We start from the raw sequence: 26,836 nt of genomic DNA on the forward strand, positions 1-26,836 counted from the left end.
ATCATTAGAAACAACGAGAGAAGTCAGTAAGACATGTAGCTAGTTATAACTGGTGCTGGTGGGAAGAAAGGTAAAAACTGGATGCATTCATCATCTGCTAGGAGAGATTTCAAAGACATCACCCACCATCACTTACTTACACACACACAGCGTGCACCAGGCCCCCTGCCAAGCACTGCAGGGCATCCTTTTACCTATAAGACATGACTGCTGCTCTCTCTTAGAGAGCCTGTGGCCAGAGACTAGGTTGAGTATAAAGAAAAATGACAAAGTACATTACGGAAAGAGGGATCATCCACCAGAAGGACAGGAGAGACAGTCCTGGGGAAAGAGGGCTGAGACTACAATAAGGAGAAAAAAGAATGGGCTTTCAGAGGTCATGAGCTGGTGCTTCAGAGCCTAAGCCAGCCTTTATCCCCATTTGCTTAGGCAGTCAGTGTGTTAGCTTTTTAATTTATTCTTTTAAATGTGTCGTCTGCAATTGGGGAGAATCCACGTTCTTAAATACCTGAATGTTCAACCTCTCTTGAGAAGTTAGAAGTTTCAGCAATCAGTGAATGACACCCTTTTCTGCAAAGGGCAGCAGTTGGCTGAAATTGTGTAGAGGCCATCTGGATGCCCCAGGGTTCTATTCTCCAGCCTGCTGAATGCAGATGCTCTTTCTCTTAGTGTGTTTCTCTTATCACTCCTTCTATCTGTCTTGGAAGCATTTCAAATGTTGATAATAAACCGAAGAAAGATACTGGGCACACTCACTAGGCTCTTAGTTGTAAAGCAGTGTCTAGCAGTTGACTAGTCAGGCTGATGGAAAGAGTGACGGCAGCACGAATTAAGAAACATTTGCTTCATTAAATGCACAACTTCTTCATACCCACTAATACATCCCTATTTCCCTCATCTGATTTTTAAAATTAAAAAATTGTTATTTTTCAAATGAAAATAAAAGTTGGAGGACACATCTTTTTGGGGAACTGGCCCTCATCTGTATCTTCCTTGATGCATTCTTCCTTCTGAATTCTGCAATCCGTGTAGAATTCTTTTTAGCCCGGGGAATGTTTCTGTTCTTTGACACATCATTAAGATTAATTGTGCCTTCAGATTTTACCCATTCCGAAAGCAAATTGAGTAAGAAAAATGGGGAAGGCTTTCCCTGTCACTTATGCTATAGGTTTTTTATAGCCTGTATTCTCTCTCCAGCTGCCAGATCTGCTCGGTATAAGAGAAGTAATAGCATTAATTGCATTTTCCTTCCTTTCAGCTGAGGAAAGATGGAAGTTTTTATGTTGTCAGTGATGGAGTAGATGAAATGTAAGCAGCCCTCTGAAACTGTAACTAGCTATTATTTATGAAGAAAGAACAATGTATTTCCCCCAGATTTGACTGACCTAAAGCTAAGGGTTATTTTATAGACTTTAAATAAATATTTGTAATCTGTTGCTTGTGCCCTCAATTCCATTTCCTCCATCCACTCCAGGACTTTCTGTCACAATTATCTTTCCTTCTGTATCATTAGTATTTCTCTTACCGCTAGTCACTTCTCAGGAAAGAAAAAATGCTTAAGAAAATCCTGTCCTTAAGAACCCTTCCATGACCAGTCATGGTGATAACTTTATTGCTTGCTTTCCTCTGTGTTTATGTGGAAGCACCTGGCACTCGGTCAGAACTTGAAAAATACTTTCTCAGTTTGAATCGGCCACATTTTTCAAAGCAAAGTCTATCTGGCTGCCTCCAGTTTCTTACCATCCACTTAAGGTGTAGCTCCTCCCAATCTGAAAGCTTTCTGCACCCTCCCTCCCTCTTGTCTCTACCAGTGTCCTCTCTCAAAAATCCCCAGGTATCCCCCACAAACAAAACCAAACCCACAGTTGTTATATTCTTCAGCATTTCTGCCATATTTGACAAGTGTCAAATGTCCTTCTGTGTATAAGAGGCAGCACTCATGGGATGTAATTAGACCTCTATTTTTGCCTATGTAAATTTATTCAATGGGGAAAGGTCTCCTTTGGCTTCTGAAGGAAAACTCAAGAAGCTTTCTGTTCATCTTAGCAATAAAATGTCCTAGTGTCACTTTAAATCACTGTTTGCAGCTGGTGTCTCCAGTGTACTTGGCATAGCCTCCAACTTCATTTCAGCTTCTCCCTTCCCTTGGTAAGGCCTGGGACAGGCAACAAGTCTCAGAGCCTCCTCCTCTTTCCCTGCCTTTAGCTATCTTGCTGAGGTCCTGTCCTTTCCAGGTCAAAAGAGCGATGGGAAGGAGTCGAGATAACAGAAAATCAAGTATTCTTACTCGATGGTCTTACTCAACTAGTGTTATTGTAAAATGGCTTCTCATGCTCCAATATAGGCAGAGTAGGACAGACTCCCTTAGGGTCCCTTTTTCAAGGATTCTTCATAGACCTTCTGGTCGTCTCCTCACTCAGCTGAAAGCAATCTCCTCATCTTCTAAAATGTTGGCACTTTAATAAGTGCTCATGAGCAGTAGAGATACTTTCTAGTCTAGTACTTTCACCTTTGGAGCACATCAGATTCAATTGGAGAATTTTTTTTTTTTAATAAAAATGCCAATACCATGTCCCAGGCCTGTTGAGTGAGAATCTCTGTATTGGGGTTCTGTTGTGTTTGTTTTAAAAGTTCCACAGATGATTCTGATGCTCCCTTAAGGCTGAGGACATGAGATCTAGCCTATATCCTCGTTAATAACATGCTGCTTACCTCCTTCCTGAACTCTCCGCTTCCCTGGGATCTCTTTCATCTTTGTGATACCTTCTACAGAGCCTTAATTGTAACAGATTTTGAGGAAGTGTTTTGTGGTTCGAAGGAGTTTGAAATCTCAGGGTTCTCCCAGAGGAGCTTTGTCACCCGTATTTGCTCAGTCTTCAACCTGAACTGCAGAGCAGTCGGCACTCAGTAAACACTGAATGACAAGCTGGCTAGGTGGTTGGTGCCTAGGAAAGAGAAGTGAGACTACAGTCTAATTAAATAAGATGTACTGGTTATGGTTCCAGGATCTGTTTTGAGAATCTTATGTCTGACTGTGTTCTGAGAGCTGCTTGCATGTTACCTCAACTAATGTTCCCAACAGTCATTTGTTAGAGGGACGACAAGCCTCATTTTTTAGATGAGAAAACTGAGTCTCAAGGAGGGTAGGTAGCTTGACCCCCCAGGTCATACATGTGTACGCTACTTGGTAAAGATTTAAACCCAGGTTCTCTGGTTTCAGGGTGTGAGTTCTTAAACACTACTTTGCTGAACTTTCAATTCAAATGTAGGAGAGCTTTCAGCAATTAGGGCAGATACTAGGCTTACCACTTCCTCCCTCCCTCCCACCCACCTTCCTTCTTTTCAGTCTGTCTTCCTCTCTCTAGCCTGTCTGCAGGCTCTCCTGCCCTACAGGGCACATTAATGCAAGAATTTTAGCAAAATGAAGGGGATGTACCCTGATGAGGTTATTTCAGGAAACTCCCTCTAGCAGCGTTTATGCCAATTTGGGTAGGACTGGAGCCATCCTAACACAAGTGAGACTCGACTGAGGCTGTTGCAGTAGTTGAGGGCAGACAGAATCCTTTAGTAATAGAGGCAGAAAGAAAGAGGAAGCTATCAAATGTTAAGCAAGTAAAATTGAAGAGATTTAGTGATGGATGAGATGGGAGACATGAAGGAGTGGAGAGATCTGGAATCCCTTGAGTTTTGATGTCGTTGTCTGGAGAGATTGTCATGTAATTCATCCTCAAGTAGTAGATTTGGGGTAGGGAGAGGTGAATTTGCTCATAGATGAGTTTGAAGCACCTGCAGAACATATTGTGGGGTTGTCTAGTAGCTAGTTGTGTATTACAGTCTAGAGATAGGTCAGCCCTGTTTAGGGATATGAATCTGAGACATTGGTCATAGTTGAAACCATGGAAGTGGATGCTATTCTTTAGAGAAAGAGTTGACAGTGAAAGGGGAACCCAGGGAGCAAACATGAGGAAAGAATTCCTATGACCTTAGTGAAGCATCCTTACTCTATCCTGGATGCCTTCTTGACCCTGAAGAAATCACTGATCTGATTTCTTCAAACAGGCTCTCTCTGAACCTATTTCCTTGTAGGTTAGTGTAAGTGATTTCTAAAGCCCTTTTCAGAGCTGACATTCTGTGGTTCTAATCCTTTGCATTAGTTTTCATGACTGCTTTGGGACAAATAGGGCATTTACTAATTGCTTAATTTTGTAACCTCACTAGTATCTGTTAGCCCATGCAATTACATGGGTCCCTTATCTGTGTTTCTGCTAAGCAGAATGATTGTCCTGTACACATCAAGTCCACCATCATTCTTTGAAAATAGCCTGGAGTACCATGAACATGGCATTTGAGGAATCCACCTGTATTTCATGAGCTCAGCCTCTGAAGCCAGACTCCTGGGCTCAGTTCCTCTCTCCCTGAACTTATGTCATCTCATGCAATTTGAGTAACTTCTCTGTTCCTCCTTTCCTTCATCTATAAAATGAGGATAATAATCCTAGAAACGGTATAGGGAATAAATGAGTCCAATACACACAGTACTTAGAGGGGTACCTGGTACATGCCCTTAGTAAATGTACGCTGCTATCGGATGATGATGAGACTCTTGACAACATTGTCTAAGTGAAAAGTGTCTTAACTGTAAGGGTGGAAGAAGTCTCCTATCTTAGACTTTCAGTTTTCAGATGGAGAGTGAAGAAGGAAAATCTGTACCACTTCCTAAGAAGTGGGACTTTCAGATGACTGTGCGCCAGAGATGGTCAAAATTCATTTCCTACATACAGACTGAGCTGCAGGTAAAAAGTTATACAAGAGACTGAATTACGCTTGCATTCAGTTTATAAACTAGCCAGTGTGAGATAGGAGGAACTGGAGTGCCCCTCCCCCTTAATACCCTGGTTTTGTTGCATTTACTAGTCATACTCGTTTAAAACAAAGCTGGGTGAATGGAAAAGAATACATTAGGAACTGCCCTCTTTCTCAGTAATAAATTTCACTGTCTTAAAGTGTCTTAGCGGTTAGACACTCTTGGCTATGCAGTTGTCATCCTCTAAAGCCAAAAAAAATTTCCCTAAAGCATATAGTTTATGAATCTTTAGGTTTGGGGCCACAGCTTCAAATTCTTGGGGTCATTTGACCTGCTCCTCACAACATACCTCCAAGGTATCATCAGCTCCCTGGAGGAAAAGACGTATCTTGAGGAATGGTAACTGCTGAAGCTTCTTGAATCTTTTTCTGGTCTCTTTCTCTTTCCTCGTGCCAGTTTTGTCTGAAAGGGGCTGGGTTCATCTTGTTTATCAGGCTCAGCCGAATGTGTGTCTGTGCAGTTTATTATATGCCAGGAAGGACAGTAGCATGACAGCAGGAATTCAAAACCGGGTTTAAAATGAATAAAGGAGAATAAGCCTCTGGGATTAGTCCCAATTGAAAAGTTCAGCGCGATCAGGGAGGGTAGCTCCTGCTGTTGGGGACGGACAAATGGCTCGCTTGCTGCAGGGAATAGGATTCACTGATCCAGCCACATTTTTCGTACTTAATGGCCTCTCTACCCCGTGGGCCTCATCTCTTGTCAGACAGACTCAGGGAGTGAAATTCTTGGAAATGTGTTTTTCTGACTTGGCCTTCGCAGAAACTCTCCACCTGATTGCAGACGAACCTTTCAGTTCATACTTTTTAGGCCACAGAAAATGCGTGTCTCTAAAAATTACTAAGGTCTTAGGGAAGAAGACAGAGAGCGAATTTTCTTCCTCAGAATCAAACTAAAAGCAAGAAAACAAAGGAAGCCTTTTGATGAGAATAGTGGGAAAGTAGGCATAATAGTTCTGCAACCATTGCACTGAGGATCTTCATGGAGAGAAGCCTGTTTGTACAGGGCCTGTGCTGTCCGCAAGGCCTATCATGGACGTCATATCACTTGATCTTTACAACAAAGAGGTTGTGTCCCTACTTTATAAATGAGAAAAGCAAGCCCAGAGAAGTTGATAGACTTATTCAAGGTCACAGTGCTAGAAGTATGATTATATGACTCTAAATTTATATTATTTTTTTACTTTTATTTTTTGCTATAGTCCTACTGGCATTAATACATTGAGCCCTTAGAGAAGTTGCCCAAACACCCAACTGGAAGGCCCAAGTATATAAATCCAACTAGATCTGCAGCTTCTGCATGTTTTAAAGTTAACTTTATACATTGTCCGTAAAGCCATCAGTTCTTTTTTCCTTCTTGCCCTGTGGATTAATCTTTTAAGGGAAAGGTGGCAGACAGGCAGAGAGAAACATAGAGCCACAGCAAAGGACACCAGTCATAACCCTGGTTTATGGCCTAGAAGAAGTTTGATGCCAAAGAGAAGGCACCAAAAAATGGATGCTGCCCAAGACGTATAAAATTGGTGAGGAATAAAAAGTGATACCAACTCATTGTTCTGTTCTATTCAAAAGATTGAAAATAGAGAGTTGGGGGCTTGATGGCTATTTTTAATATCTTTCCCAATCTTCCCTCTTGAAAAAAACTGAACAGAGTAACTACAATTCACATTTATTTGTTTGCTTAAACTTTGCTGAGGGCCTAGGCTGTAAACTTCTTCCATCAGGCCTTTGAGGCTCCTTTCCGACCATTTTACTTTGTCCATATAAAGATTGTTACTCCATACAAGTGGCCTGATGGCTTTTAGCTGTTACCAAAAACGAAAGGTGATGGGGTCAAACTTAGTAAACTTGTCCTTCGGTTTTCTCTTGCTTGAAAGTTTTAAGGATTAGATTAAGCAACCTCCAGGGTAGATGCTACGAGGAGTAGCTGTACTTACTGGGCTCTCCGTAATGTGACAGTTGATGGTTGGTAACAATTTCTCAGATCATCTGTTTTTCTTTCATTATAATAACAAAGTAAGTTCCCTGCAGCCAAAACCATGTCCTCAAACACAGTTCTTATTCCTTCCATATGTAATAACAGCCCCTGCTGAGTTCCTTTGATGTGACTTTCACTCTGTCTCATTTCATGAACTATGCTTAGGAGGATATTGCAGAACCGACTTTAAAAAGAATACACAAAGATTGCAGTTGAGAAAGTCAAAGGCTATAAAGTGGGCTTCATTTCCTCCTTCATGCCTTCTTAGAATTAACTAGCTTGGAGGGCTTTTAGGGAACAGGGCCAATGAGAAGTGATGGTTCTGTTGGTGATCTATGGCCTCAGACAAGTGTGCAGTGTTTGTGGAAGGCTGCTGGAGTCTGTTGGTGTTCAGGCCCCAGTGAAATGTACCTTGAGGGGTGTGTGTGTGTTTTTGTGTCCTTTCTCAAGTCAAGGCCAGCTAGCTATTCTTCCATTGATAATGTTGTGTGTCAGAGATTTGGAAGCTTAGCATTCCAGTTTAGAGTTAAACTCACGGTTAGCACTTCTTTTAATAAATTTTTATGTGTACAGCTGTGTAAACAGCCCCAAGAACATGCTATGGAACATTTCCTTGTGCCCTCACCAGTCAGTAGCCCCAAGGGTAACCCTTATTTTGAGTTCTACATCCATAGATTGGTTTTGCTTGTTCTTGAACTTCACAAAAATGGAGTCATGGAGTATGTACTCTTTTGGGTTTGATTTCTTTGATTCAGCATTATACTGTAACTCATCCATGTTGTTGAGTAAAGAATTCCATCGTGTAATGTCACCCATGTGACTATTCTGTTCACAGACATTTAGGTTGTTTCCAGTTTGGAGCTGTTACCAATAATAATGCAAGGAACATTCTGGAACATGTCTTTCAGCAGATATAAGCACTCATTTCTCTCGGATATCTATCCCAAAGTGGAATTTCTTAATCACAGAACATGCACATATATTTTCTTTTAGTAGGTGGTATGAGATACTGCCAAACATTTTTCCTAAGTTGTTGTACCAGTTAACACTCCTGAGTTCCTATTCTTTGAAACTATGCTTTTCCTCTGCAGTGTTTTTTTTTTCTAGATTGGTGGTATTAGTTAATGTGGGATGTGGAGATATTTTCCAGCTCATCTCATATTATACCTGTATGTACATTTTTGTATTTCACATTCATTCTGTATGGATTCAGAATTGGATATTTGCCTTGTCATATGCTTGGGGGTTTAATAGTAAAAAATTATCCCTCAGAATTAAAGGGAAACTACCTGTTAGTTTGAAAAAATAAAATATTAATCACAATAAAGTTTACTGAGTAGATGTTTGATTTTATGACTTACTCCTAAGTGTGGTATTTAATTCATACCTAGAGTGAAACCAGAAGGGTGACTTGACTTGGGGAAGATCTAGATCCTGCATCTGGTGTTATTTTTGCAACAGACTGAATTGCATTTTATGGCTGCTATTTTCTCTCATTTATCCTTTATTCCTTTGAGAGGAAGCAGTAGCCCAATATATTAAACATAGTTTAGAATCTTCCGCAATCAGCATTTTAATTCTGTCAAGTGTGTATCAGCATATGGTTAAAAAAGAATGGAAACTTAGGGCTTAAACTTCTTAGTTCACATAATGGTTCATTCAAGTCACCTACCTTCCTGGGCTGGGGGGCACTGTAACTAGTAATGATATTCTCGATATGAGAAGAATTGTCAAAGTAAGGCGCACTTAGAGGCAGTCTAGAGAAGCCTGAGGCTCCATTTCAAATCCTAGAGTTCTCTTCCCTTTTGGATAGTTACATGAGTCCATTCATTCATTCCTCACTCCCTTGCACAATGATTCAACAACTGTGTATTGAGGCTTTGTGCCAGGCCCTGTTCTAGATACTAGGTGCAGGGAAGAAAGCAAAGGCCTTGCTCTCATGGAGCTCACCTTCTTGAGGATGAGAGTCAGGCAAACAATATATACATATTGACATGTGGTGCTCTGGAGGAAAGTGAAAACGGAGTAAGGGACGTGGGAGTGTGGCCTTGGGAACTGCTGTTGCTTTTCATAAGCCTTTTAGTGACGTTGGTGCCGAGAGCTGAAGGGATGGAGCAGTACAGATGTCCACTGGGAGAAGAGTAAGCAAAGTGGAGGGGGAGCCTGCCTGGGGCCCAGGGACAGTAAGGAGGCCTCTGTAGTTGGAGGGGAAGCAGTGAGGGGGAGAGCAGTTGGAGGCGGTGTTAAAGGGACGGCAGGGACCCAGATTAGATAGGGCTCTGTAGGTCATGGTAATGACCTTGGCTGTTTCTCTAAGAGGGAATCCACCAAAGAGTTTTGAACAGGAAAGAAACTATTCAAGTCTTATTTTAAGGTTGACCTTGAACATTGGGTGGAGAACTGACTGTAGAGACAAGGGTAGAAAACTAGAAACGAGTGAGATCTCTAATAGGTGTGTTCAGGTAAGAGCAAGGTAGCCTGGATGGTTGATTTTGTGGTTGTCACCATCTCTGTGCTTTATTAGTAAAGGCAATTATTGTGTTTATCCAGACATGGCTGAACAATGTTGGTACATTTGAGTCACATTAGAAATAATTTCATAATATGCAAATTAGCAATATGCTATGGATACTATAAAATAAGCTCTATAGTTATTGCTTTTTTCTCCTCACCTAACATTGATTTTCTTCTAGAAGCTCTTCCTCTCTCTCCTCCTGCCTTTATTTAATGTTGTTTTACCATTCTTCCAGCTGCTGATGCTTGCACTTCAGTCATTTGTGAACCCTCTCTCTTTATCCTCTGTACATCCAGGTAGCCAGGGTCTGGGTTGTTACCTTCCTGTCTCCACATTCATCTCCTTTTTCTGCCATTCCCAACTTCAGACCTTCCTTTCATCTCAGAGTTAGCCATCAAATTCTCTGTCTCTAATTCATGGAGAAATCAGCAAAAAGAATATGGGTTTTGAAGTGAAGTCTTGATTCGGATTGGTTCAGATCTTAGTTCTTCCATGTAGCCATAGGGCATTTTGCAATTTTGGAACCTCAGGTGTCCCTTTATAAGATGAGCATAACAATATATGTTTTTATTTATGCTTTATAGGATTATAATGGGAATTAAGTAGGACTGGCAGGTGTTAGGCCCTTAGAAAATGTTTGTTCTCTCCACCTTCTGTTCTTCCACTTTACTCTGTCCGTGATCCACCTGGCAGGGCCCCAGGCATAGCTCTCATTTGTCGTTCCTCTTGTTAAAAACCTCCCTATTGCTCCCCCGCCAATGTTAAAATTCAGGCACTATTGCCTGGCATTCGGAGCTCTAGTTCTCTGACTCCAACTTGAATTTGCAACTTTCTCCCCTTATCTATTCTTCTTCATATACTCCACTTATTAGCCGAATTCACTGTTTTATAATCATGCTGCCAATTCCATATAAAATATCATCTCTATTAAAAAATCCTATCTGTCCTTCAAATTCTGTCTTAAATACCATTGCACTCAACAAAGCTACGGACAATCTGGAAGTGGTTTCTACCAGTCTGCAATGTCATAGCACATGGAGGAAACAACATTGTGCCAATGCTCTGGAGCCAGAAGGCCCAGGTCCCGCTACTTCCTGTCATCCTGGGAACATTACTTAATTCCTGCATCTCAACTCCCCCTGCAAAATGGAACAATAATACTGACTTTGTAGGGTTATTTTGAGCACTAAATGAGGTGCACCATGTGCTGTACGTTGAATAGTGTCTGGCACGTGGAAAGCTTAAGTCAGTTTCCATAATTACAGGTATGAATAATATTCATTAGCAGGATCTGTATTTTACAGGGACTTCAAATTAAAAGCTGTCTGGAATACAGTGGAAAGGGCATGGACTAGGATACTGGAATTCATGCTGGATTCTAATACTGGTTCCCACCACTAAACAAGCTGTGATGCTGACTGTGCCAGCCTCTCTGGCTCTTACTTTCTTCAGCTGCAAAAGACAGGGATGAACAAAAATCATTACGTTCTCTTTCAGTTGAAATGTCCATATGAATATCTAATAGACACCACCAAATCAAATCTACCACAACAGAACTCTTAATTTCTACTTCTCTAAGTGCATTTTCCCTGTCTCAGTAAATGATACTGCCATCTACCCAGTTTAACTAAAATGCCTATAATTGCCTTTGAATTATCCATTTCTTTCACTATCTAAATCTAATCCACCTGCATAGCCTATTGGTTCTCCTCCCAAAACATATCCTGAATCTGTTTACTTCTCCCCATCGCCCCTGGATACAACCCTAGTCCAATAATCTCATCTGTACTGTTGCTATAGGTTCCTAATCCATCTTTCTGCTTCCACTCTTGCCCTCTTTTGGCCTGTTTTCCACAGAGCCAAAGTGATATTTAAAATGTAAACCAGAAAATATCACTCTCCTGCTTAGAACTCCCCAGTGGCTTTTCATCATACTTAGAATATGATCCAAATTCCGGTACCCCCTCATACTACTCTCCCCCTCATGCTTCAGCTGCACTCCTCTTTTTTCTTTTCTTGCCAGCTCAGCATGCTCATGTTTGCCTTGGGTCTTTGCATCTGCTATTCTCTATGGTTCGAATATTCATCCCCCAAATGTTAACATGACTTGCTTCTTGTCATTTCTACCTCAGCTCTTATCGCATTGTCCATCCCTTCTACCAGTAGTGCTCTATCACGTTGCCCTGTTATTTTACCACTTAAGACAGGCTTACCACTATCTGAAAATAGCCTCGGTATTTATCTCTTCTGACCCTCCCCCAGAGCAGAAATTAAATGTCCTCACCTTAGGGCCTAATTCTTACCAGCTACCTGGCACACCGTTGGAACACAGAAAAAAATCTGACAGAATACATGAAATAATAAATTTAAACTGATTTTTAATGAGATTGCAAAGTTTAGATTAATTACATGAGCCATGCGGTGTGTTTTAAGTTCTAGGGCCTATTGGTTTTCCCTTCATTTAATCCCTCATACTGAATGAACATGATTGATCACATATGCTTGTGCTGGAAATATGACTGTAAATAAAACAACAGTAATACCATTACAGGGTGGTTTATTTCCCCGTTTAACCTAAATGGTTCTCAGAGTTACTATTCTCTCCAACTCCTCTCCCACAGTACCACCTTAGTGCAAATAACCATTCTCTGTGGCCTAGAGTATAGCCTCTTCTCTGCTCTTTTTTCTGTAGGGCCTAATCTCTCAATAACAGTATTCTGCAGCCAGCAGCCGTATCAGTCGCCGTTATGTCCATGTTTGAAAACCTTCCGAGATTTCATTGTTCTCAGGATAAAGACCATACCCTACCCTGGTCTACCACCTCACGTTCTGCCAGCTCACTCTCCACTCCAGGCCACACTCCCTCCCTCCCCTCCTGGTTCCCGCCAGCCACCCAGCTGGTAGCCCTCGCTTCCCGCTTCCCAGGCAGCAGCCTCGTCCCTTCCCTAGGGAAGCCCTCTCTAGTTAGGCCAAACCCCACTTCTCATCACACAGCCTCACATCACCAAGGGCCTCTCATTTCAGAGCTCTTAATATATACTCCTGAATATGGTAGGCTTATTAACATGCGTTAATGCAAGCTTGCGCTCAGTAACTATTTGCGGAAGGAACGTACTCCTAGCGGCCCAACCACTCCTCGCCCCTCCCCCTAGGGCTGCAGCGCGGTTATTACGTATTAAGCTGGCGCCTCGATGAGCGGTATCGCAAGGCGCTTGCGCGAAGGGGCACGCATGCGCGGAGGGACGAGCCCGCTGACAGATTCTCCGTGGAGGTGGCGGCAGCGGCGGCCTTGGACTGCGGGGAATGGCAATCCTAGGTCTCTGACTGAGCACCGCCCCCGCCTCCCTGCCCCCGACATGGCTCAGGAGAAGATGGAGCTAGACCTGGAGCTGCCTCCGGGTACCGGCGGGAGCCCGGGGGATGGCGGCGGCAGTGGCGGCGGCGGGGGCCTCAGGAGGTCTAACAGCGCCCCCCTGATCCACGGCCTCAGTGACACTTCGCCGGTGTTCCAGGCCGAGGCGCCGAGCGCCAGGCGGAACAGCACGACGTTCCCGAACCGCCACGGCCTGCTGCTACCGGCCTCTCCCGTCCGCATGCACAGCAGCCGCTTGCACCAGATCAAACAAGAGGAGGGCATGGACTTGATCAACCGAGAGACGGTCCACGAGCGCGAGGTGCAGAACGCAATGCAGATAAGCCACTCCTGGGAGGAAAGTTTCAGCCTGAGTGACAACGACGTGGAGAAATCTGCCTCCCCGAAACGCATCGATTTCATTCCGGTGTCACCAGCACCGTCACCCACCCGGGGAATTGGGAAGCAGTGTTTTTCACCATCCTTGCAAAGTTTTGTGAGTAGCAATGGATTGCCTCCAAGTCCTATTCCTAGTCCAACGACCCGATTTACTACTCGGAGAAGCCAGAGTCCCATTAATTGCATTAGACCAAGTGTTCTTGGACCTTTGAAAAGAAAATGTGAAATGGAAACTGAGTATCAGCCAAAGAGATTTTTCCAGGGCATCACCAACATGCTTTCTTCTGACGTTGCACAGCTGTCAGATCCTGGTGTGTGTGTATCTTCCGATACCCTCGATGGAAACAGCAGCAGTGCCGGATCTTCTTGTAACTCACCAGCGAAAGTCAGCACTACCACCGACTCTCCTGTGTCGCCGGCCCAAGCGGCCTCTCCATTTATTCCAGTAGATGAACTTTCATCCAAGTGATTCACTCACCCATCCTGAGACTCGGTTTTGTTTTTGTTTTTGTTTTTGTTTTTGCAATGGAGGGAAAAATCAAGTTGGAGGAAGCACTGAACTTTGTCGATTAATTTGAGGCTATTTCCTATTTGACCCTTTTCCTTCTTTGGAATTTCCTGAAATGTTGTTATTCTAGAGAACTTTTATGTCAGGTTCCTGCGGATGCCCTTGAATTCAGTGTAGTAATACTTTCAGACGTTTTCCCAATAAGTGTGTTGAAGCATACATCTTTACGCTGCTAATATGTCTAAATACATATGTTATCCCTTGATTTTTTAAAATAACTGAGAGCTCTATTTATTTATGGGATTATTAAGTTCTGATGCAAATATAAATGTTGAATTAATCAGCATAGTAAACTGATGTTTTAAAATTCCATACTTCATGCCCACACTAATTTTTAATGTTATTTTCAGTGATTGCTTATTTCCATTTGATGAAGAACAATAACTTACCTATGTACAGCTATTTTTAAAATGTTAGTTTTATCCATCCAGTGGTTGTCTATTTTGCCCAGGAATCCTTGAGTATTTAATTTTCTGGGTACCGAAGTGGTTGGGGGTGGTGGTGATAAAAGAACAAAAATATAAAAGTTTGCAACAAATCTTTTAAAATTAAATATATAAAAGTGAATATATTTAAAAAACATTTTCTAATGAAATTTTAATAATAATTCTAGTAAGTCGTACAAATATAACTACAGAATTTTTTTTTTTTTTTAACCAGAAAGTGCATTCTTTTGGGTATACTCCTAAAGTGAAATGGGACAGTGCCTTGCAGTCTTAGCCCACGGTACATAGGCTGAGGCCAGGTTCTTTGTATCACTGCTAACTTAAAAGTTTTTCAAATGTTAAAAAAATGTAGGGGAAGCCCTGCTGAACTTCACCAGAGCACCCAGGTGGATAAAACTCTCAATCATTGAGAGTTTAAATGATTTAAAATATCCAGTCGTGCCTCACTGAAAATCCTTGTCAGCAAGGAGCCAGAGCAACTTTTGGCTGCTTTTCTGTTCTGCCCATCTGTCACCTTCTTGGTTTTCCCTGGCTCTGGAAGAAGCAGCTGTTTCCTTGCCAACAGGTCCTTCCTCTTCACCTCCCAAGAAACTAGGGCATCATTGGTTAGACAGAGGTACAGTGTGACTCGAATTTCTGACAGTAAGCAACAACAGGACTGGGTTTGTTTCAGGAACCTCTGTGGTTAAAGCTACAGCTGGAATTGACTGCCTGGGGAATGTCAGTTAATTAAGGGTCAGTGACTCACTAGAGAAAATCAGAGGAGAGTCACCTAGATAAATCGTTACTTAACTTAGGTCTTGTTAAAGGTAGAATTGTGAAATGTTCTTTTCTTTGCCTTTTACAATTAATACAAAATATGGAAATATTTAATAACAGTTTTTTTATATTATACTTTCTTATTATATTTCCTGTATCTTTCTTAACTAGACAGGTAGGTAGATAGAAAGAAAGAATGGTAAACAAAAAGGGAAGAGAAAAAAAAAAAAAAGACTAAGAGAGAGACCAAGAAACAAGACAAAAAGTTCCGGCCCACTTTCAGTTATTGCCTACAGAGACTTTAACAATTATGTGGAATTTTTACAACTATGAGAATAAATGGAACTGGTCAACTTTTGACAGTTGCCTCAAGAATTCAGTGAATTACATTGAGGGTAAGATGGTGTCCACAGGCTTAAAATTCTCTGTTCTGGGTAATAATAGTGTTCATGTGCTCCAGTCCGGACCTTGTTCCTCAAATTCAAACGTACATACCCAACTTCCTGTTGGGCACTGTCCTGCTTCCAGAGGTACTGTAACCTCAGCATCTCCCAAACAAAATTTACTATCTTTTCATTTAACTTGTTCTTCAGTTACGTAAATGGATAGCATCCTATCTAATTTCCTAAACTCAAAACCATGGGAAGTATCTTTGACTTTCTCTTTCCCCTATCTGTCACATCCAGCTCGGTCACCAAGTCCTGTCTACTTTTGAAGTGAATCTCAGATCTCTTCTTCTATCTCTTTTGGCCCTGATTTAGCTTAAGTTCCTGCCTAAGTGATCTGCCAGCCTATTTTCTTACCTCCCTTTTGGCCCAGTCTTCACACTGCCTCTAAAGTGATCTATGTAAATTATAAACTTGATTTTGTTACCCTCCTGCTTAAAAACTTTATATGCTTTCTCACTTTCTACAGTTTAGGGAATGCTTTCTTTAGCCTGACATGTAATAAGGGCCTTCATAAACCGGCCATACTCTAACACAGCTCTTACCCCCCTGCTCATCCTGTCCCAGTTACGCAGTCTTCCTTCTTACTCGGTAAACACTAGCCCACTTGATCCTCTTTAAATATGCCATGTACTTTCACGTGTTTGTGCCTTTGATTGAATTGTTCCTTCTCCCTAAAATGCTATTCCTATCCTTTTCAGCCAGGAAAATGCTTTGTTTCTTTTTATCACATATGAATTTCACTATGGAATAATGTATACCTTCTGATTATAAAAATATTTAAACAATTGCAGATATCTAGATAGTAAAAACATGAAAGTCTGCCTTTTACTATGTAAAATTCATTTCCCTTCCCAGTGGTAACTTCTGTTAATAATTCAATATATATTGTACAAGATGTTACTCCACATTCCATGTATATATGTATATAAATTCAGGAAACCAATATCTCCTTGACATCTCTCTCTTTTATTTCCCCCATATCTAATCATTCACCAAATCTTATGGATTTCATCTTCCAGAATCTGTCTTCTTATTTTCATCTCTACTGCCATCCTGATCCAGCCTACCATCATTCCCCTCTTAGGCTTCCTACTTCCCATTGGTCCCTTCACACTCACTCTGGTTGGCTGCCCGTACATTCTCCATACAGCAACTAAAGTAATCCTTTTAAAATTACAGATCTGATCCTTCCATCTCCCAGCTTAAAGCTTTTCCTTTGCTCCCCGTTGTTCTTATGGTATGTCCAAATGTATTAATTCTGGTGTAGGAGGCGCTGTGCAATCTGCCCCTTGACTCTCCCTCCCCTTGTTTTCTGTACTCCACCCTCACTGGCTTGCTTTCTTCTTGTGAAGTACATCTTCTCGTCTCCTATTTTAGGTCTTTTTGCCAGACCCTTTTCCCTGAACGTATAGAGAAATTTTCTGTAAGTTTATTTTTCTATAAAGGCGATAAGTTTTAAATCAGATAAGGCTCTAAGAGGTTACATAGACAACTTACATTATTATATTATTGTTCATAACTTCAGTCATTCTGTAGAATGTCAGGGCTTAGCTCATGTAAGAATTATCCTTCCAAAAACATTTTTTTAAAGTTTTAAACTTTGTGCTAGAAGTCCCAAAGCACAAGTCAACATTTAGTTGAAGTACAGTTTGTCACATATGACAAACCTCTGTTGTTTATTTTCCTTTATTGTGTTAAAAACACAGCATAAATGGAAAAATTAATTAATGATCGCATTTGTTACTAAAGGCAGCTACATACCCACAGCAAGAGACCACTCTGAGATACTTGGCGGTATAATGGGGAGAGGGTCAAGGCTTATGAGGGAAACAGTACTGAGAATTGTTTTCTTACAGGCATGTGTTTAGATAAGTAGAAAAAGTCTGAAGATCCAGGAGAGAGGTGGGAGACTGGGGGGAATTGTTGCCAAAACAGCAAACCGAAGATGATGTAACTGACATTTCCTGAGTAGCATCAGAGAACAGAAGAAAGAGTTGGTCTTGGAAAGGAGATCTGGAAGTTTTTTTTTTTTTCCTTTTGAAACAGGAAGGAGAGTGAAAAGGCTAGGCAAAGTTAGCAGTAAATATTGAATTGATTTGTGTAGGATTTTAGGGGTGTAGAGGAGGGTATAAGAAAAGTGAAAAGAATTTGTATCTGCTTGTTTTCCAATTATTGAGGAGATTAGGATACTTGCAGGTGGGGCAGGAATAGATTTGGAAGCTTGAGTGAAAGAAAGGCTTAATACTGCCTCTATGAGAATCTGTAAAGGAGTGACATGGGTGATGGGAGGTTTATTAGGCCACACTGGATGCCAAGTTGCAGTTGGCTGGCAGCTATAAAAGAAGTAGATTGGTTTGACCTAGGTTAGGGAATTGGTTAAGCAGGTACTAAAGTCCAGTGTGTGAAGCAGTTAAGGATTCTGCTGAAAGTGGAGCTGAGTGATTGGCAAAGACCTTGGAGGTGGTAAGAGAAGTCAGCAGTGGGTCATGGACTAGGCTGTATTTTCAAGGTCTTACTTTATTATCAATCATGACAAACTATACAGAGAATCTGATCTCACTTTAGCAGTTTTGTCCATGTTTTTCATGTCTAATTTTGTTCAGAGAATCAGTCCTAAATCAGCAAGCCTTGAGTTCTACTTACTTGATTTAAAAAAATTGTTTCTGAGTCAGATTGCTCACTATAGCCAAGATGATTCTTGATTCCTTCCCTAACTTGCCATCCAAGTAAAAAAGTTTCCTTAAAATTGGTATGACCTTTATATAAAAAAAAAATTATACATTAAGTACCTGCTCTGTGTCAGGCACTGTTCTAACTGCTAAACAAATGTATTCTTTCATTTAAACATCATTACTCTTCTCTGAGATCAGTGCTATTTTTATCTTCATTTTATAAATGAGGAAATGGAGACACAGAGAGATGAGGTAACTTGCTCAGGATTCTGAACTGGGAGGAAGGTAATTCAGTGGGTAAAAACACTGACTGTAGAGCCAGGTGGCTGAGCTAAGGACTAAATGGGTCACTGTATGTAAAGTCCTGACAGCAATGCTAGGCAATTTCTGTAGCAGTATCAGCTCTCATTACTATCCTTGTGGTGCTGGTGGTGTTTGTCATTATTGTTGTAATTTAGTGTGGATTTGCTAAGGAATCTTTTCTTTATCATCTTTGACTGCTCAAACTCCTACTCTCACACTCAGTAACAGTATACTCTGTACCCTTCTAGGCAGCCTAGCCCTTTATAAATGTTTTCAATGCTGGAGAGTCTTTCTTACACCGAGCAGACATTTCCCTCTCTAACTTCCACCATTTAAATCAAGTCCAACTCTGGAAAATGCAGAACAAGCCTTATGTGTTTTTTGGATGATAGCTTTCGCTTCACAAATCAGAAACACCGATCCCCCAGTAATGACCTCTTCTTGCTTCTGGATGTAGGAAATCCTGAGTAGTTTTTTCCGTATGCTTCCTCTGTGAAATAGGGCTATCATTGCTTGGCAGCCAAGATTTTCACAAGATTGTGGTCTCTTTAAGACTGTTTGCTTTCCCTAGTGGAAAAGCAAGAGATAGTCTAATAACATGAGCCATTGCCAATAATTAAAATAATTAGCACTAATATTTACTGAGTATTCAGTATGGGCCTAAACACTATTTGTAGTGCTTTGCATGTATGAGTTTATTTAATCCTCATGACCACCCTGTGAGGTCAGTGCTAAGGTTATTCCCATTTAACAGATGAGAAAAACAAATATACTTTCTCAAATCTCTATTACTTTCTATTTCTTTTTCCTTTTGAATTTAGGTCCTTTTCATGTTTTCCTTGTGAACAGACATTCTGTTTTTGAGATTAAGCCTGTTTTCTAGCTTACTAGTGTTGCCACTTCAATTTTATATCAAATGATATGTTTACTTAAAATTGATGACTTCAGACATTATTATCATATTAGAGGAAGCTATCGAGAGTATTGTTTTCTTTAATAATAGGTAAAAAAGAATTTTAAGTGGCATAGAAGGAAATTATGGTTTATATATTTTAAACCTGTTTTACTACTTGAAATAAGACATCCCAAAACTACAAACAAATTTTAGTTTATTGCTTAAAAATGTATGTATATACATTACATATGCTTTGTTATAGTTGCGTTACACGGTTTCCTTGGTTGCTCTTAGATCATCATTCCAAGGGAAACAAAAGCAAGAACTATTTGGCCCTCCCGCCCCCAAAAATAAACTATAAGTTAAAAAAGTATAATTTTTAGAGAAGTAACAGCAGGATTTACAGAATGATCCAAAATCTTTTACTACCTAAATAACAAACTTGGTTTCTTTCTCTATAGGAAGCTCTTCCCAGACGTTAGAAATTTAAATTCAGAACAATTGAGCAATCCCTAAGAAACTTTTCTTTTTTTAACTTTACTTCATAGAAAATCACTTCACTGTTAAGCAAGAGGACTCAAACAGGAAAACTTCCCTTTGAATGCGTTTTAGAATTGGTGCTTAGACTTCAAGTTTCACAATGTCACATCCCTTCATTAGATATTTTGAAACAAACCATTGAAAGCCACAATTTGTTCCAAAAGGTTAGTATCGGTTTTAGAAGTTCAATAAATACTTAAAAATCACCTCAAAAGTGACTTTTGTTTCTATATATAGCTTACTTGTGAGAATAATTTTATAACACAGACGTTATGTGGATAACATCAAATACGCCAGTCTCGTGCATGTACAACCAAATGCACACGCACATTCGCACATACAGACACCTGACCTATTTTATGAGCCTTGCTTTGTGTGCTTGGAGCCATATTTAGCTTTCCTGCCATTTTAGATTTCCTCTCATTTTCCCCTCCTGGGTCTTCATAGATAGGTAGGTTGGACTTTGTAAATTACACACACAGGTATACACGTGTAGGTACTGTTGGCGAGAGTGTTTTGTACTTTCATTTTGCATCAGCTTTCTGAATTCTAAGTGCTACCCTAAAAGAGAAATAAGTATTTGGTTCTCGTACCTGGCATCTCTTTGTGTCTGATTTCTGTTTCTCCTTTTTGAACTTCTGGAATAAATATTTGGGGAGATGTGAAAATCACGCATTAATAAATTCTAAGATAGTATGACTGAAACTAGAGAACAGAGAATGTATTGCTTTTATTTACCTGTGAAATTTCGGTTCTGTATCAATGCCAGGGGTAGTTCTGGTTCTTTTCCAATTGCCTACAACAATCTTCCAAAACAAACTGACATCTGAGGCTTGGCTAGCAAGGTGTGTTGTGAAAGAAGACAATTGAAAAAGATCTTTTGTGCCCTCGCAAAGTAAAATGATTGATTGAGGTAACCATTCCTGTGATTCAGACAATCCCTCCACCTTACTTTAAGGACAAAGAATGATTTTACTGTTGCAATGCCAGGAGGGTTACTGGAACTCCGAAGTGACAGGCAGCTATTGAGTGTTGGTGTCTTCTGGAAAAGAAAATGCAAGATGTTCAGGAGGGGATGGGAGTGAGGAAATGACGAATGGATTGGGTATTCCTTTTGGCACAAGAGCCCCTGGACTGTCATTATACGCTCCCTGTGGAGTAGAGAGTGACACTAATAGTGGTTTTCTTCATGAATGTTGGTTTGCTCTTTGTTCCACCTCATTTGGGATTTGTGGTTGAATCAGGATGTGTTGAAGAATTTCTTCAAGCATCTTTCCCTTAATGGTCTCTTCTTTTAAGTTTTCTTTTTTTAAAGTGGTAAATAATAGTAACACTGATAATTATCTTTTATTGTTATCAAACATTGCTTTGAGTCAAGAATTAAAGTTCTTGGAGCTCTTTACCTCACCAATTTATACTGGATTTCAAACTCAAAGTTCTATGCCTATCTATATAGTCCTTCTCAGGGCCCCATTTTACCACACTACTTGCTACCAGATATTTCTAAAATGCAAATCTGAAATTCAACTTTTAATGGTTACCCCTTAACTTCAGGATTAAATCAAATTAAGCAGTTTGGTAATTTGCGTACCTCCACATACCCCTCCAAATTCCAGGGCTCTGAGCCGCTCAGCTTCATGCTCCCATATGCTGGCTGTGCTTTAACCAGCTGTGTCCTCTGCTTAGAACAGCACTTCCTCCTCCTTCTGCAGTCCCTACTAACCTTCTTCCCTTACTAACTCCTTGAAAACTTAGGCCAAGGTGGGGACAGCTTCTGGAAAGCCTTTTCTGATGGCCTCTGCCTCTCCAGCCCTGGTCAGTTAGGTTGCTTTCTTCTATGATCTTGTTATACCCAGGGCTACCTTCTGTGAAGACAGTTAACAGGCTGATGCATGTTTGTATGGTTTCTTATCTCTTTAACCTGTGTAAAAAAAAAGCCTCTGTCTTTTATTTCTGTCCATGATGCCAGTGCATAGAGCATTAGAGTTACTCACACTTTATAACTGAGTGGATGATTAATGGATGGATTAAGTGGGAGAATAAATGGCACTGACTGTTTTTAAAAGAAAGGAATGTAGTAAGATTCTTAGTGGAACAAGTGTAGTCACATGGCTGGGCTCTTTATAGTTTGCTAGGAGACTAGAAATTTATTCACGAAGCAGTTTTGATTTGAGCACCTTCCTCACACTGGCTAGTCTCTTAGGATAGAAACATCAGTGGACAAAACAAAGACTCCTGTCCTTGGAGAGCATATATGCTGCTTACATCCTAACAGGGTGGAGGGAGGGGTGGCAATAAACATAATAAATAAGCAAATTGCGTAATATATACATTGAGGAACAGGAAGGAAGTTAGAGTGGCTGGAGCAGAGATATTAAAGGGAAAGATAGTTGGAAGGGACTTAGAGTGGTGGGTGGGGGTGGGGATTATTGCAGATACAGTTGGCACAGGGTCTTGTGTGCCAGTAAAGGACGTTGTCTCTGAGAGATGGAGAGCCATTGAAGGGGTTTGAGCATAGAAGTGGCCTATCTTAGGTTTTAAAAGAAACACTCTTCCTTGTCTTGACAATAGACTATGAGGGGCAGGGGTGGAAGCAGGGTGACCCATTAGGAGGCTTTCCAACAATCCAGGTGAGAGATAGTGGTAGCTTGAATGAGGGTGGTAACAGTGGAGGCAGGGAGGAGTGGTTAAATTCTAGATATATTTTGAAGGTAGAGCCAATAGATTTTGCTGACAGATTTAAGGTGGGCACGAGAGAAGGGTGAGAGAGAGAAAAAAGAAACTGGAAGGATGGAGTTGCCATCAACTGAGATGTGGAAGTCTGTCAGTGAGGAAGGATTTTTTGGTTTGAGGGGGTTTTTTTGTTTTTTGTTTGTTTGTTTGTTTTTTTCTTTGCTGCTGTTGTTGTTTGGCGGGGTTAGGGGTGGGCATGAGGAGTTCATGTTAAGTAAATGATCCTCATTAGACATTCAAGAAGAGATGTCAAGTAAGCAGTTAGATATCTAAATCTAGGGTTCAGGAAAAAGGGCTGGGCTGGGCTGGAGATACACAATTGGGTGCCATCTGCCTGTGATGATATTTAAAGTCAAGAGAATACATGAGATCACTAAGGGTCACATGAATGTGTGCAAAGACTAGAAGAATAAAAACTGAACCTTGGGGCACACTATGATAGACATTAAGAGGCCAGGAAAAGGACACCGAGAAGGAACGACCAGGGAGGTAAAAGTCAATAGCATAATGTCCTAGAAATGATGTGAAGAAAATGTGTGAAAGAGGATGAGTGATCAAATGTTATCAGTTGCAGCTGATCTGACAAGTAAGGTGAGGACTAGTCATTGAGCCCTGCCTGGATTTCATACCATGTAAGTTACAGGTCACCTTGGTGAGAGTTGTTTCATTGGAGTGGTGGGGTGGGAGCCTGATTAGAGTAGGTTTAAGAGAATAGGATGAGCAGAATTGGAGACAGCCAGATGGCTGAAAAAAGAGATTTAGTGCTTCTAGGTCTTTGAGGATAAAGAACTAATAAAAGGTCACCTGCCTCCCCTTCTTATTGGTAAAATGTTATTAAGCATTTCACAAGAAATATCCCTTTACATATGTGTGATAATTGGGGGGGGGAACCAAGGTAAAATGTAACTTTTTTCTCCCCCACCCTTTTTAGGTATTATCATGAGGAGAAAAATCTATAAGTAAATGCTTTTATGCTAAACACGCGTAGACTGTTCAAGCAAAAGGCTTACTGATTCACTCCCTTCATGAATTCATCTGGTTCACTTTATTCCCTTGTCATCTATTTCTTTTAATGGCTTTTTTCCACTTATAAATTGAAATTTAGTTCCACACCCATGACACAATTATTTCTGCAAGTTTGGCCCAGTTTCTTAACCCAGAGACATTTTCCTCTTCAGTGAGTGCTGTGAATTTTTTTTAAGTAGTTCATTGTCCTCTTAGGTTTTATTTAGGGACTGTTGTTTTTTTTTCCCCCCATATTCCTTTTCAAAATTTTTATTGAACAGTGGGCGAGAAGAGCACCAGTAATGATAAGAAAGAAAGAATGCTTTCCTCACGTGGAATTGCTACGATTTCATTCTAATCGTAAAATATTGTCAGGTTCATTCTTGTGGGTTGCACAGTCTGTCCCAATCCTTTATACAGGAGGACTCAGGGACAGGACTCCAAGCCGTATTTGTGCTCAGGAAGGAAGAATGCTTTCTCCTGGAATTACTTCTCTCTCCTGATACTTCATTTCTGCCTTTCAAGAGTCTAACCAAGTCCTGCTCACTCCATGGAGCCTTCCCTGCTTATCCTGACTCTAGGTATTGGTTTCCTCTGAATCGCTGTACCTACTGCCTCTAGCCCCTACTTTGTTGTTTTGTGTGTGTGGTGAAGGGGCAGGAGGTGGGGGAGGATGCTGGCTGAGTGGGTGGGGAGTGGAGGGGGTGTAATGTCCTATAGTGGCTAAGAGCCCTACACCTGCAGGCTAGTAGAACCGCATTCTAGACCTCACCCTCCCACTTCCCTGCTTTGTGTTTCAGACAAATTACTTAATCTTTGTATGCCTCAGTCTTCACCTGTTCAGTGGGAGTAGTTCCGACTTCAAAAGTAGTAAGAATTAGAGAAGGCATGTAAAATTATTCAGCAGAAAACTGATCATTTGAATAAATGGAAACCTGAAAAGTATATGTGTATATATGTGTGTGTGTATATACATGAAATAATCCCCTATCTTTATGACAGATTTCCTAAAAGAAAGGGACAATGGCCTATATATCTTTCCTAATACCAGTTCTTCTCTATGGAAAGAAATCAGCATTTATCAATGAAGACAGTGCTTGGAGAATCATAGTGTTTGCTCACGGAAACCTGTGATATGCGTATCATAATGTATTTCATTGTTGCACGTTAGTGTTTCAGGCTTTAGGAACTCTTCCAGACTAAAACCCTTACAGTCCACAGGCTAGGGAACTCATGTTCCAATTTTGATGGTATATGTAATCAATAAGCTTCCCTTTTAGTTTTTTCTGGCACTGGAGAAAATTGCTGGGTTTTTTTTTTTTTTTCCTCTTTCATTCACATTTTCACAGCCCAGAATTCAGAAATCTGCTTTAATTTTAGCACAGTCTTTCAAATTCTATATAATTAGGAGAGGCGCTTAGATGACATTTACTTTTAAGCAACCTTTTATAAGCCATGTATTTTAACAATGTGGAATAAGATTAGAAGGAAAGAGCCAAATAGGCTACAACAAATTACACTTTCTAATGATAAAAGCAATACAGATTCATTTTAGAAACTAGAAAATTTCAGTAAGCAAAATGAAGTACACTTCACCGAGACACCACTATTTACCTTCCCATGTATATTGTTCCAGGGTTTTTCTACAATTAAATATGCACATGTTAGTTTTACACAGAAGTGGCATCTACTGTGTAATCAGCTCCACAAACTGCTTTTTTCAGTATAAGGGACAATGTTTTAAATATACTTTTGTATCATCTCTAGAATGCTTCCAGTTTTTTCTCAATTACAAACAATGTTCTGATGGACATCTGAAGAACTTTCAAAATTTAAAGACCACAGAGTTTTCCTGGACTTGCCAGTATGAAATAATTGGCATGTTCATTTCAATTCAGCTTTGTCCATTTCTAAAACATTCTTTTCCAAGTCAATTGTGAGTGATTTACTTGATGGTCATGTTTGGAGTTCCTGTGTGTGACTGAAAAAAAAAAGTACAGTTATCTGAAAATAATCTGTATTTCAAAAATTTTCCATGAATCTAAGACAGTCTTTTCCTCATTTAATCCAAACTAGAGAGTTTTGATAATGTCATCAGGAGAATGTTACTCTGAGGTCTTGATCTCCTAAACTAGACCTATCTGTAATTCAGGGTTAGTGAAGTCTCCAGGAGGTCAGTTATTACTGTTCTGTCATTTCGAGGGAAGAAAGGCTGGAGCATGTGTGGGGTAGGGGTGGATTGCATGGGTGGGTGGTGATGGGGAAGGAGGCCAGAGTTAGAGAGATATCTGCCCCACAGACTTAAGGTCCCCACCATTTCTATCTTTCATAGCTATGGCAATTTGAGATCTCACATTTTCTCGGTCAAGATATCTATCAAATATTGCCTCTTGCTGCCCATTGAAACGTCTCAAATATCTTGACATTAAAACGGGCATATCTCTGTTTCATGTATCTAGAAATGATGTAAACATCCTTTATGATATCATGTTTTTCAATACTGGGGTTAAAAAATATGGTCACCAAATTTGTAGGTCTTAGGAAAAGGAATGATAGAGATGACCTACTCATTTTTGCAATAAATGTTTAGTGAATACCTACTGTGCAACAAGCACTGTGTTCGGGGCTGGGGTTACAAAGAGGGGTGGGGAAGTCTTTAAGTTGCTCTTGGTGAAGTACACACACAAAAATTTAAAACATACAGTGCTTTGTAGTACTTTGCTGCAATATATAACAGACATATTTCCAAGATGCTACAGGAATCCAGAGAGGAAACAAAGATGTTCACAAAGGAAGCAACTCTTTAGCAAGTTAGTAAATGAATAGGTGTCCTCCTGGGAGACAAGGGGAAAATGAAGAGGGTATTGTAACATGTACAAAGAACAGAGTATATTCTAGCAATTTATACCCAGTAAGAATTGCACTGTTCATTTAAAACAAATAATTCCTAATTTAAAAAAATTTTTTTTTTTACTAATTTAATGTTTTCTTATTTCTCTATATTTCTGAGTTTTTAGAAAAACTTGTTTGTTTATTCCTTTTTAGGAAGTTATGAAATTATCTGATCCTAAATAAGTAAATGAAATTCACTTGGCTTAATAAGGTATTCTTATAACTGATTCCATCTCAGTGACATTTTTTTTTCCTGCCTTGGACTTAATAGCTTAGACATAATGACTGTAGATTCATAAGGAGATTGAAAGATAGAATAGACAAAGAATATGTAGTTCAAATTATCTGCAAATTTTTTCATGCTGTTAGTAATACTCCAAAATATGATCAAGATTACTGTGCACATCTGTTGGTCTTAACATTGGAAAAGCCTTGGGCTATACCTTCTGAGATTTCAAACAAAGTAG

The 26,836-nt window shown here is 40.3% G+C and overlaps 2 protein-coding genes across 6 annotated transcripts in view; both read left to right on the top strand.

The window, feature by feature from the left end:
* Nucleotides 1-26,836, top strand: part of PIP5K1B (phosphatidylinositol-4-phosphate 5-kinase type 1 beta) — a 363,978-nt gene that overhangs the window by 140,583 nt on the left and 196,559 nt on the right. The window lies entirely within an intron of this gene.
* Nucleotides 12,564-15,255, top strand: PABIR1 (PP2A Aalpha (PPP2R1A) and B55A (PPP2R2A) interacting phosphatase regulator 1). Its single transcript, XM_010967908.3, has one exon. The coding sequence runs from the start codon at nt 12,587-12,589 to the stop codon at nt 13,574-13,576; it is 990 nt and encodes a 329-aa protein (XP_010966210.2). The 5' UTR covers nt 12,564-12,586; the 3' UTR covers nt 13,577-15,255.

The sequence above is a fragment of the Camelus bactrianus genome, chromosome 4, assembly GCF_048773025.1.
Source record: "Camelus bactrianus isolate YW-2024 breed Bactrian camel chromosome 4, ASM4877302v1, whole genome shotgun sequence".
Classification (NCBI taxonomy): Eukaryota; Metazoa; Chordata; class Mammalia; order Artiodactyla; family Camelidae; genus Camelus; species Camelus bactrianus.